The sequence below is a fragment of the Bradysia coprophila genome, unplaced genomic scaffold (assembly GCF_014529535.1).
Source record: "Bradysia coprophila strain Holo2 unplaced genomic scaffold, BU_Bcop_v1 contig_358, whole genome shotgun sequence".
Classification (NCBI taxonomy): Eukaryota; Metazoa; Arthropoda; class Insecta; order Diptera; family Sciaridae; genus Bradysia; species Bradysia coprophila.
Genome location: NW_023503616.1, coordinates 2,094,015 through 2,107,044, shown reverse-complemented (window position 1 = coordinate 2,107,044; position 13,030 = coordinate 2,094,015). Strand labels below are relative to the sequence as shown.

Below are 13,030 nucleotides of genomic sequence, written 5' to 3'. Positions count from 1 at the left end.
AGGTAGCTTTGTAATAAACGTCTTTTGTCACATACAAGATTTTGGCTAGACATTTATGTGTAATTGCTGAAAATACTTTAAATAAAACTTCTACTTCAAAATTTCAGAAAATCTTCCTTCCAACGTTCGTGTTATACACCGTCAAGAAACCCAAGACCAAAATTGAATATGAAAAACTAAATTTAATGAATTTTCACAATTAAATTTCTCTTGTGAAAATCTAATTTTCTACAAAACTTAACTGTCTATTTGTATTGTAGCTTAATATGATTTATGCTCAGTAAAAGTGTATGGCGGTTTCCAAAATCAACGACGAACGAATAACTTGAAGATTTTCTTTTGTATGGTTCTCAGAGTATGTATAAAAGTGTTAAACTTTCAGAATTGCGGCAGAAAGATATCTCTTGTCGTCAAGGTATTAAGCGAATATAAGTTGTTGGCTCTATGACTGCGACATTATATTATTGTCGGAGAGCAATTAATATTTTAATCATGTCGATGGTATGAATTCTGTTGGATTTTATGCAATATTTATTGGTTAAATTTACAAGTACTGCGACACTTCCACTCTAAATCCCTGAATCTAAATGAGACTCATAAATTACTCATATATACCTAACGTATAGGATGTTATGCGATATTTATGTAAAACTCAGAATTGAATTGGGCCAAATAGAAACATTTGCTAAATATAATCGTTTTACGGGGACGAAAATTGAATATACCCCCGGACTCGGTGTATCATGGATTATACACACGTATAGCCGAGATGGAACATTTCATAGAATTCAACATGAACATGATATCGTGAAATAGTAGAATTATGTGATGGCCTAGTCGCGTACTTAACTCGCATGTAATATTTATTGTGAAAATGGGGTGCTATCTAATTTATGGATGATTTTGGTGCGATAAACTGTTTATGTTGAATACAAATTAGGCGTCAAATAGATTCCAACCAGAAAATGACTGTAATATATTTTGCCAATGGTAGCAGAGGAGGTGCACCGATCCATATATCAAAGATATTTAGAAGAAAAAAACTAGAGCAAAGATATATAAGTCAAATATTCTAATCTGATTTATCTACAAATTATTCTCTCAAAAAACAGGTAAATAAAATTACAATCCAATGCTTGGTGGAAATATATGAAAGTTATTTCGCTAAAAATTGGATTACCGGGTGACTTGTGAAATTCCAGAATTCGTAAATAATATATGACAAATAAGGTAGTGCTCTGTCTTTTATCATTATTAAGCAGCTTGCTGCTAAAATAAGTCAAAAAACAAAGTTCATGAATTTTTCGATACTACCTGAAAATTTCAAGTCAACATTTAAAATTTTGATCATCAGGTCATTGATTGTAAGTCTGAAACTTTAGGTAACGTCAGGTCAATCGTATTTATTTTTCTTGACCTGAATTGTGGTAAGGTACACTTCAGAAAGACTTTGGCTATACTTTCAATATTAATTATTTTAATCGCTCAGAAATAATACAAACATTGTTAATCAAAGTCGATCTGAGTCGATCTCATCAAAACATTGCACATGAATTTAGATAGAAATGATTTTACACGTATGTTTGTATTCCAGCAGAGCAACCCTCAAGCGACATACACACACTCTTACTTATATATTTGTTTCATTCGTTTTATGTAGATGAAAATGAAAGCGAACAACATGTTGTAACCGCTATTATGAATTACTTTTCCGTGGGAATAACCTTGATATCTTTTGAGTGAGTGCTCAACTTAAGAGGAAACTCACTCGTGAATGCATGTATCTATGTCATTTATGCGAGGGTGAAGTGAGAAACGGCTGCGTTAATATAGAGTGTTATTAAAGTTACATGTAAAGCGGAAAGACTTCATTGCGAACTATCTGTGTTGCTTTAAAAGCATTGAAAGAATTTTTAATTGAACTGGAGAGAATATAATATTAAACTTTAATCAAATGGCTCTGAGTCTGAGTAATTGGTCATTACAGTTCACCCTCTGTAGACATTCATTTACCGGGCTGTCCTCAGTTTCTTCTAATTCTGCTATTTTTGACTTCTACAACGTCACAGTTCTAAGGTTTCTGTATGATACGGTGATACGGTAGATTCAGTCTCAATTCTTCCATATTATCTTATAAATCGGAGACTCTTTCAGTAAGAAGCCGTGATAACATATTCTTTATTATCATTCCGTTAGCACAGCACAACATTATTATATACTTGTACTGGGATGGGAAGGTATCGATATTTAGTGTAAATGTACCAATCCTCGGACAAAAAGTCATCAGACAAATATTGTTTTTTTTTCATTCACAAAAAAAGTTTATGAATGAAAGGATAATAGTTGTACGAGAACTCATGCTTGTCCGAGGATTGGTACGCTCACCCTACGCATATTTGATAGCTTCAAATAATATCTATCGAAAAATGTGCTATATACCCGTCAAAATGTAAAACCATTTCCCAGTTTCGTATATCATTTTTGCATCAACGATTATCGTATACAGGGCGGAAATTTTGTGTCATAAGTTGCGTTTCAAAAGTTCTGAATTTTAATTTTCTTTATCAAAGTTTTCATACAAATACTTTGCATATAACTGTAGCCGACACAGTTCATTTGACTATCACCTCAATTTGGATATTGTACACACACCCTGTACATTGTCGACAACTTAAGTTAATTTGAAAACTTTTCACATAAAGCCGGTCGAAAATGTTTTCATTCCATTTAAATGAAATTTTCACCAAAAATATCAAAAATTTATAACAAAAAAGCGATAGCTGAGCTATTTTCAAGCAGCTTTTCAAATATAAATAGGTCCATGAAAATACTTCATTTTTTTCATCCTTTTTTGTACGGTAAGTTGAAAGCTTTTAAATTTCGAAATTTAAACTTTATGTTGATGAAATAGTTGGATGACTTCAAGTCCTGTTAGTAGGAGCTTAAAAGTGTGAATACAAGTGCAAAATTAATGTATTACGGATTTATTTCTTGATATAATACCATTTAAACCCCGCTGCACCAGCTCCAAACGTTAAAATCTCAGTTAAATTGAGGATAGCATTACACTTCACTAAGCGTTACACTTCAAAAGTACGACGACCAACGACGACATCAATTCATAAAATTGAATTAAGCAATACTTGATAAAGCAAGTAACTTTTATGGCACACATTTTTGGGAGCTCATTCAGTAGATAGTTTTAAATTATCTAAACGAACAGAAAACCTCTCTATATATTTATGCTGACTACTTGTTTGAAAATTTCTGCTAAATTTATATAAAATTAGTCAATTACAGTCGATATCACCGTCGTGCCGTCATTTCTATTTCGTATTTTTGGTCGCTGCAATGTGGTTGGTGTCTGCATGCTTCGTATCGCGCGATTGATCGGGGAGAAGTTAGCCCAAAGCCAAAATCTGGACTAGTAACAATTTAACCTTATGTGTGTGTGTGTGCTGTATGTGTGTGCTGTATGTGTGTGCTGTATGTGTGTGCTGTATGTGTGTATATAACAAATCCTATTACATAAAGAGTTATGCCACGGCATTTATATACATTTTATGTTATTTACTGCGGATCGTACATTCTATTTAGTAACTCTTGATTGATTTGTAATTTGGTCGGACCAAGATATTCAGTTCTCTTGACTGGTGCGTATTTTGGTCGGACCAAGATATTCAGCTGTCTTGACTGGTGTGTATTTTGGTCGGCCCAAAATATTCAGTTCTCTTGACTGGTGTGTATTTTGGTCGGACCAAAATATTCAGCTGTCTTGACTGGTGCGTATTTTGGTCGGACCAAGATATTCAGTTCTCTTGACTGGTGAGTATTTTGGTCGGCCCAAAATATTCAGCTGTCTTGACTGGTGTGTATTTTGGTCGGCCCAAAATATTCAGTTCTCTTGACTGGTGTGTATTTTGGTCGGACCAAGATATTCAGCTGTCTTGACTGGTGTGTATTTTGGTCGGCCCAAAATATTCAGTTCTCTTGACTGGTGTGTATTTTGGTCGGACCAAAATATTCAGCTGTCTTGACTGGTGTGTATTTTGGTCGGACCAAGATATTCAGTTCTCTTGACTGGTGCGTATTTTGGTCGGACCAAGATATTCAGTTCTCTTGACTGGTGTGTATTTTGGTCGGACCAAAATATTCAGCTGTCTTGACTGGTGTGTATTTTGGTCGGACCAAGATATTCAGCTGTCTTGACTGGTGTGTATTTTGGTCGGCCCAAAATATTCAGTTCTCTTGACTGGTGTGTATTTTGGTCGGACCAAAATATTCAGCTGTCTTGACTGGTGTGTATTTTGGTCGGACCAAAATATTCAGCTGTCTTGACTGGTGCGTATTTTGGTCGGACCAAGATATTAGGGATTGCGATTTTCACTTAACGTAAAAATTTGAAATTATAAGTTGACTTTCCGTATACTTTGTGTGGGGGAATTACTTATAATTTTCACGTTCTACGTTTACTTATAATTATAAGTGAAAATCGCAATCGCCCCATATTGAGCTTGTGGCAGTATGTAAAATTGATTTGAAGGAACATACATACGTCAGGAAATTCATAAAACAAAGTCCGTTCGGAAAAGTTTATATTAAAACTAAAATTATTGATTACGATACATAGTTTTGACAATATTATGTGCAGATAAGAATATCAGTTTGAACGCGATCATCGATAAAGTCGCTGCTATTCTGAATTCTTATCGACATTGAATATTCATTTTTTGTTGAGAAAATTAAAAATTAATTAAATGAGAGGTAAACTACTAAGTAACACCAAATATTATTTCAATCGTAAGTAGGTGGTTGTGATAAAAGGATAGCATATTGATCGACAATACGACGGATCACAAAATCATTAAAATGAAAAAATTAAAAGAATTCTTGTTTTTGAATGTCAGATCATTTGACTATATCGATTAAAGACGAATCACTTGAGTCGTGGTCCCGTTTGCAGAATCGTCTGAAACGAAACCACCAAGGTCACTTGTTAAGTCGTAAGTGTTGTTGGAACCGGGCGAATTTTCCACGCTTGTTTCTACCATATTTGCACCGCAGACAATGCACAGATACGTTGATTGCTTAACTTCGTCGATTGTTTTGTTGATGCATTCCAAATGTGTCGATCTAAGCGTTGAAGGAGATAATTTTGAAACTATACAAAAAACGAGCTGATTGGATAGCTATAATTTTACCTTTCACAATTGAGACAGTCAACCCAATCAATCATTTGGGTAGTACTTGAAGAGGTTGTTTCGTTCGTTAGGCCGCAAACAACGCATCGCGATTTCATCGTAGAAGAATTTGTAAGGATCCAGAGTTTTAATTCTTCTTTGAAAATCTGTGGTTGAAATTCATCGAAGTTTCGTTTTTCGATATAATTTTTTATACAGCACAAAGACCACAGAGCGGGATCTTGATTACTTTGCATGAATGGGTATTGTTTATCTTCAATTTTCCACCCATCTTCTTGTACGAACGATTTTGGAAATTTTACATTATGTCGCTTCAAATAATCTATGAATAATGCCAGTGATTTTTCTTTTGAGCAGGTTTTTGTATCAAAGCAGGAGAACGATAGCCTAGTAGTATTGGCTGCTAGTATTTTCTCGGGCATCAACATCAAAATAATTTTTTTGGTAATTTTTTTTGGCTTATTCAAATCAATATGTGGCTCAATTTGGAAGGATTGATTTTGAAATTGAAGTTGCCAGACCAAAATGTTGAACAGTTCCTCAGACATCGTGAAGTCGCCGAATAGTGTGAGATAATTCGCCTTGTCTATAGACTTTCTTCCCATTCTTGCAACGATGTAATTTATAGTCGGTTTGATATGCCATTCAGGATCGTTGAACAGAAAGTTTTTCATTTTCATTGTTGTCACTTCATCAATACTTTTTCGAGTCGTTTCTGGCTTCACTAATAACGACCGCAATTTCGTCGAATCAGCACGTTGCAAGCCATTCAAAGTACTTTTTGTTTTGTGAGAAAATACTACTTTCCGTTGCCTGTACCAAACTTCGGTGGCGTTTTCGTTGTCCATTTGCTGTTCCTCACCATATTCATTAACACTATCCATATCCAATTTCTGCTTGACCACAGAATTTCTAGTTCCTTTCGGCGTTGACATAAATCGTGGAAGTTTGCATGAATTCGGAGTTGTGAGCTCTGTACACATCCATTATATGTTTACTCGCGTCGATTTTAATTCTTTTGGCTAACTGTTGCTCTTCATCGTCAATTCGCTGGCGTTTACGGTTCGGTGTGAAACAATTATTATTACGTGGAATTTTCAGGAGGCACGCGTGTGTTGTAGATTTTGTATACATCTCAAGTTCCCGGCAAAAACGCCCGCATTTCAACGGAACGGAACCGATTTGAGTGACACGTTGTTTAACACGTTTCTTTGTACAATTGAAGTGACTTTCGGCTGGACCGCTGCTTCTTCTTCTATCTACGATTAGGCAGGTCCAAAGGCACAGGATGGATACGTATTTTTTTAGGAAAACATTACCAAACTCAACAGAGTAGAACTCATTTTTAGCATTACTAAGTACGAAACTGGGTTTGTATGATGCTGAAGAAAAATCTTGATAATACAGACTTTGCTTGTAAATTGCTTCGAGTTCATTGATATCATTTTGTATCTTCCATTCGACATTCTCATCAGGATCTTCGGTTTCTTCTACATCCATTACTTCGACGTCATTGTGTTCAGGCGCCATGACTCGGACTAACGTTTCCAAAGCATCTTCAACATCTTGAGTTACGTATTTTGAAAAAAATAACGTTGATAGGGATGCCCATACAGTTCGCAGCTCACTTAATTTATTCATGTCAATCATTCCAGCGAAAACTTCCTTTAATATTTTTTGTCCATCTCTTTTCATATTTGGAAAGAATTTTGACACATCCCGGGAGAATGTTTTAGAAAAATGTCCGCAGCACAATTGGAGAAAACTTTTCACTCGACAAACATCTACTAGAAATTTTATTCCTTCTCCATTGACTGAACTTGTGTAAGCAAAATTGATGTATTCAATTAATTTCATAGAATTCCAACCCCGTGAAAACGCATTGAGGAAAGCGAAACTGAAATCTGTAACAACGTATTTGATAGGCCATTTGCGATTGGGGAAACGTGTCTCGTAGTCTTTTTTGATTTCTTCCAGTTTCAATCGTATGTTAAACGAATCATGTTCACCGCTCACAAATTCGATGAGAGGTTGGAGTCGTGCCTTTTCTGCTTCGTCGTCCGGTTTATCCTTTACTCGAACTATACCAGCATAATAATAAATACGCTTACCACTATGACGCACCAACGATCCAGTAGCATCAAAATGAAGTGGTAAATTTTCGTCCCGTTCACCTAAGGAGTTCATCAACTTTAACTGGTCGTTTCCATACATTAACACCGCGAACGGATCCAGTGAAATGCGACGGATGAAAACGTCGGTTGCACTATCTTTCACTTTATGTTGTTCGTCCGCCAAAACTTTCATTTTTAGTAAATCAACTACATCGTCTTTGTCGAAGTCGGTTAACTGCACTGCTTCAGAGTGGATTTTGTTTACAGTTTTGGTCGACACACAGTCCTGTAAATTTCCTTCGTTGTAAAGAGTTTCGCTGATCCCATTATTACAAAACATAAGGTAATCTGAGGGCGTCAATTTTTGAAGCGCTTTCGTAACGATAACTCGTTTAACTGATCGTATCTGTCGACACTTCTTAGTAACATGAACTGGTTGTATGTCGTTCCGATATACTTTGAATTTTGCTTTTCCCATTTCGAAAACTTTGTACTGTCTTTGGCATGGTTTGTTTGTGCACTCAAATCGCAAGGTGAACAAACCAGTTAACTTCGATAAATAGGGTCCTCTGGATTTCAGAACACATCCGATATTCTTATTGTTCAAAATCGGTATAAAGTATTCAGGATATGTGCTGTCAATTGTTTCAGACGTTCTTAGCTTCGACCAGTGACTTTGATCGACGGAAAATTGTGCGTGGTATACCCAAGTAATTCGATCCTTCTTGGAATTAGTAACACTGTGCTTCCGTCCCTTGGAGATATTACGATTGTCGATTTTGGGGACGGTCGGTAATTCGTCTGCAATTAAAACGAATGGCAAGTAAGAATCACTGAAACTTCAACGCGATGAGCTTCGCATGAATATCCGTAAAATATCACACACAAAACCGCCAAAAAAGTGGTCGTACCTGACCCTACTGGACTATGACTTTCTTCAGAAACGTTTTGATCGACAGCAGCAAGTGGCACAACGTTTTCTAATTAAGAAAGCACAAGTTAATTCGATAAAGTTGACGAAATTTTTGTTAAACGCATACGTTGAGAATTGAACAATGCTGCTACTTGCTTTCTCACTTCCATTGCAATTATATTTTTGACATCAGCATTGTTTTCGTTGGTGATGGTGGATTGTGTGATCTGATTCATTGCACCTTGTCCAAAATTTCGCGAAGTATTCAGATCATCCGGATTCTTTGAACCACGTCGCTGACCTCGTGAAATATTTCGGTGCTTTTGATCAGAATTGTCTAAGCCTTCACCTATAGCTTCCATTAAGCTTCCTACAAAAGTAAAGAGAACGTCAGAGCATATGCATATCGAAGTCGCGTTCTTCATGACTCACTTGCTTCAGCCGCGGTGTCCAGAATCATACTTTTCTTGACATTAATTTTTTGTATCATTTCGGATTGCTTAGTTGCTGTTTCATTTTGAAGCGACCTAACGTCATTGAGTTTACGAACAAAATCGTCATCGCCGTTGTTGTCTTGAAAATGAAAACACAGAAATGTAGGATCAAAGTTATCGAACAATATGAGATCTATATTCTAACCGAGCAACAAAAACACAAAGATTCGTATCATTTTTACACGAGTAAAACCCTAATCATCAATTTGAAACAAAATGGGATGAGCCTATCCCCTTTAGGACTATTTCCGCTTCTTACGACTCAATAAACAACTGAACTGCTGGTAAAATATACAAATTACTCGTAAGGATTTGCTAGTTGTATTATTTTGGGTTTTCAACCAAGTTGCTCTACATACACATTGTGTATTACAGGTAATACACTATGCCAATGGTCTTACCTGCTACGTTTTCCTTGTCGTGCTCAATAAATATCGCGTCCGAAACGATATGTAAGTCACCGACCTCCTCAGCGCTATTTTCCAACATTACTTACAAATTACAATAGTACGAAATATCAAATTAAATAACCATTTCTACGCAAACACAAAAAAAAATTATTTATGACCGCGTGTTATACGCAGAATTTTTGCTCGAACTAGATTTGACAGAAAAGATATTTTGGTGTGGCCATGTGATTATAGAAATAAACGTTGATATATGCACGTTCACTTTTCCGTTCAGGGCTGAGACGTAAACCTTGGCGTAAACAAATATATAAGCAGGTCACAGTCAAGGTAAATATAGTGAGGAGGTAATGCCATATATAACCGAATCAGATGTGCGGTAGCACGAAAGTTCGATACAAACGCCATCTCATCCCTTCGTTGAAAGCAAAAAATGGAATAGAAAGTCGGACCATCTGTTGTGAGATAGCGAAAATATTTTTGTGAAATACAAGTAAATCGTAGTCAACCATTTTAAAAAAAGATGTCATTGGCATCGAACTTATGTGCTAGGCCGCGCGTCTGAATGGCATTATCTCCTCACTATATTTCCCTTGGTCACAGTTCTAAAATCAATAGAGTGTTATGATGAAAGAGAAAGAAATATTTTGACAAGTACCCCAAGGCAAGTTATAATAAACTGGTCTTCGGTCCTCTCGCTCGAATCGTACAGATGTTGAAAGAGAAGCAAATACTTTGACAAGTACCCCAAGGCAAGTTATAATCGGTCGTCTCGCTTTGATCATAACACTCTATAGACTGTTATGATCAGAGCGAGAAGTCCGAAGACCAGTTAATTATAACTTGCCTTGGGGTACTTGTCATTGCATATTTTCACATATCCCCCATATCCCCCATATCCCCCAAGGCAAGTTAAAATAAATGATCCAAATTATATTTCCTTCTCTATCATCGTAACAGTCTATAGGTACTTATTGGCACTTGAGGTAGAAGTGGGCGTCAAAAAAATGATTTACGGAACAACAATAAAATGTGAAGAGCAACGATCATTTACTGTGAAAATGTAGGAATGAATTAAGTTTTTGTCGGCTAAATTGTTGCCTAATTGCTGCCACAAGCACGAACACTCATTTCTCTCATTTCTCCTTAACGAGTATATGAAGAAATGAGAGAAGTAAGCAAAATAAGAGAAATAAGAAATTTATATTATGACGATACTTTTAAATGTGCAAAACTGTAAGCATTTTCAGTTATTCGTTTTTGTAGCAAAGAATTCAAAATTACCCCGCTTCGCGAAATTTGCTGTTTTCATTACTGCCACTGGTCACAATTTTTTGAGACACGAACGACACGAACAAAAGATACATTAGTCTGTCATATGAAAAGTTTGTTTATCAAACACGAGCGGTGTGTCGATTGTTTACTGTAAAAAAAAATCTGGTCAAAAATCTCTTGGAACCTACCATGGGCTCTAAATACCAGCTGGGGAAGGAGGCAGATTTGAGCAGTGCACAAATTAATTTGCCATATTCAATCGGTACTACCAATAAATTTCATCGATTTATTTAATTTATCTAATATGTACAATTACGTACATAACTTGTCTAGAAGCAACTCGGGAATGTATGGATGATGAGATAAAGGTGAATTCTGGATTACATACTGATGACACAATTAATGTTCCTTGTGATGGTCGAGTACATATAAGTAATTATCTTCGCATTCACTGTTAGATTAGTTGTCTTAAGGTTTTTTTTTTTACTCAGACTTAGGTCGTCCTGATGAAGACGAGGACATTTATCTCCTGCCATCGATTGCTCAGATAATCAAGCCACATCAAATCGGTGGCGTTCGCTTTCTGTATGACACAGTTGTAGAAACTTTGGATAAGTTTTGTTCCACCATAGGAGCTGGTTGTATCTTAGCTCATTCAATGGGTACGTTGAAGATTAGTCGTAATTCCGCTTCCTTTACTAACCTCACCCTTTCTTTTAATTAACACAAAGGGCTTGGTAAAACGCTACAGGTTATATCGTTAATCGAAGTCCTCTACCGATATACAAAAATAAAAAGTGTGGTCATTGTGGTACCTTTATGTGTAATAAGCCAATGGAGTGAAGAGTTTGACCGCTTCCTACCCGAACAACAACGGAATTTTAAAGTATTCTCGCAACATGTCACATTGAATGACTGGATTGAAACCGGTGGCGTACTATTGATAGGATACGATGCTCTTCGAATTGCACTCAGTACAAACACAGAAGAACATTTACGTGCTGCTATTCAAAAAACGGAGTTATTGATATGCGATGAAGGACATCGTCTAAAAAACCAACAGTCCATCACAACTAAAACGTTATCGTCAATCCAATGCCAAAGGAAAATCATTTTAACGGGTTACCCGTTTCAAAATCATCTTTTAGAATATTGGACAATGGTTAATTTCGTCAGACCAAATTATCTACCTGGACTGGAACATTTCGTCAACATTTTTAAGAAACCAATAGAAAAAGGACAATTTACTGATTCCACCGAAGACGAAATTCGTTTGATGAACGAAAGATGCAGATTATTGCATTCCTTACTCGAACCGATAATTCAGCGAAGATCAAATGCCGTCCTACTCAATCAATTACCAACAAAATTTGATTGCACGATATTTATCAAAATGTCTGCAGTTCAGACTACACTCTACAACTCTTTAATAGACGAAAGAATGAAAATGCCACTGCTAACAAGAGCCTCGTTTTGCAGGAAGATATTAAACCATCCAGACCTTTTGTTGAAGAGTGACGCTGAAGACTGTGACGATTTACAAGAGTTCATTTACGGAGAAGAAAATGAAAAGACAATCGTCGAAAACAATCAAGGAAATCTTTGGTTCAAGAAGCACATGACCAATTACGACACAAATAATTTAGAGAATTCACCGAAAATCCAAATTTTATTGGCACTCATTGCTAGTATCATATCCTTCCGACCAGATGAGAAGATCATAGTATTCAGTCTGAGCACCGCCACTTTAGATTTAATTGAATATTTTGTTGGGATTCAACTTAAGCTTGAAAATGGTTGGCAATATTTACGTAAGATAATGCAACATCCAACACAGCCAACAAAAACTCTAAATTTATTATCTTTAGGAATTGATGGCAAAACATCGATCAATACACGTAACTCTTTGATATCGGAATACAATGTCAATCCTTTCATCAAGTTAATACTTTTATCAACAAAGGCTTCATCACTGGGATTGAATTTAACTGCAGCAACCAGAGTAGTAATATTCGAACCCAGTTGGAACCCCTGTGACGATCAACAAGCATCATCAAGAGTGTTTAGATTTGGCCAAACTAAGCCGACCTATATTTACCGTCTTGTAGTAGACCATTCTTTTGAATTAGCAATTTTATATCGGCAAAATAACAAGATATCCATGTCGAACAGATTGATTGACAATATGCTTAAGAACAACAAGTTTACAATTGAGACTCTTCGTTTGTTCAGAAAAACCAAAGACGTCGAATGTAATGATTTGAAAAGCGATCGCTTTTGCAATGATTTTGTGATCCGTCGTATTGTCGATCAATATGCTATCCTTTTATCACAACCACCTACTTACGATTGAAATAATATTTGGTGTTACTTAGTAGTTTACCTCTCATTTAATTAATTTTTAATTTTCTCAACAAAAAATGAATATTCAATGTCGATAAGAATTCAGAATAGCAGCAACTTTATCGATGATCGCGTTCAAACTGATATTCTTATCTGCACATAATATTGTCAAAACTATGTATCGTAATCAATAATTTTAGTTTTAATATAAACTTTTCCGAACGGACTTTGTTTTATGAATTTCCTGACGTATGTATGTTCCTTCAAATCAATTTTACATACT

The 13,030-nt window shown here is 35.9% G+C and overlaps 1 protein-coding gene across 1 annotated transcript; it reads left to right on the top strand.

Moving 5' to 3' along the window:
• Nucleotides 1-10,754: 10,754 nt before the first annotated feature.
• Nucleotides 10,755-12,757, top strand: LOC119081592 (helicase ARIP4-like). Its single transcript, XM_037190627.1, has 3 exons — nucleotides 10,755-10,836; nucleotides 10,896-11,066; nucleotides 11,136-12,757. Exons 1-3 carry the CDS (start codon nucleotides 10,755-10,757, stop codon nucleotides 12,755-12,757), a joined length of 1,875 nt encoding a protein of 624 aa, XP_037046522.1.
• Nucleotides 12,758-13,030: the final 273 nt, after the last annotated feature.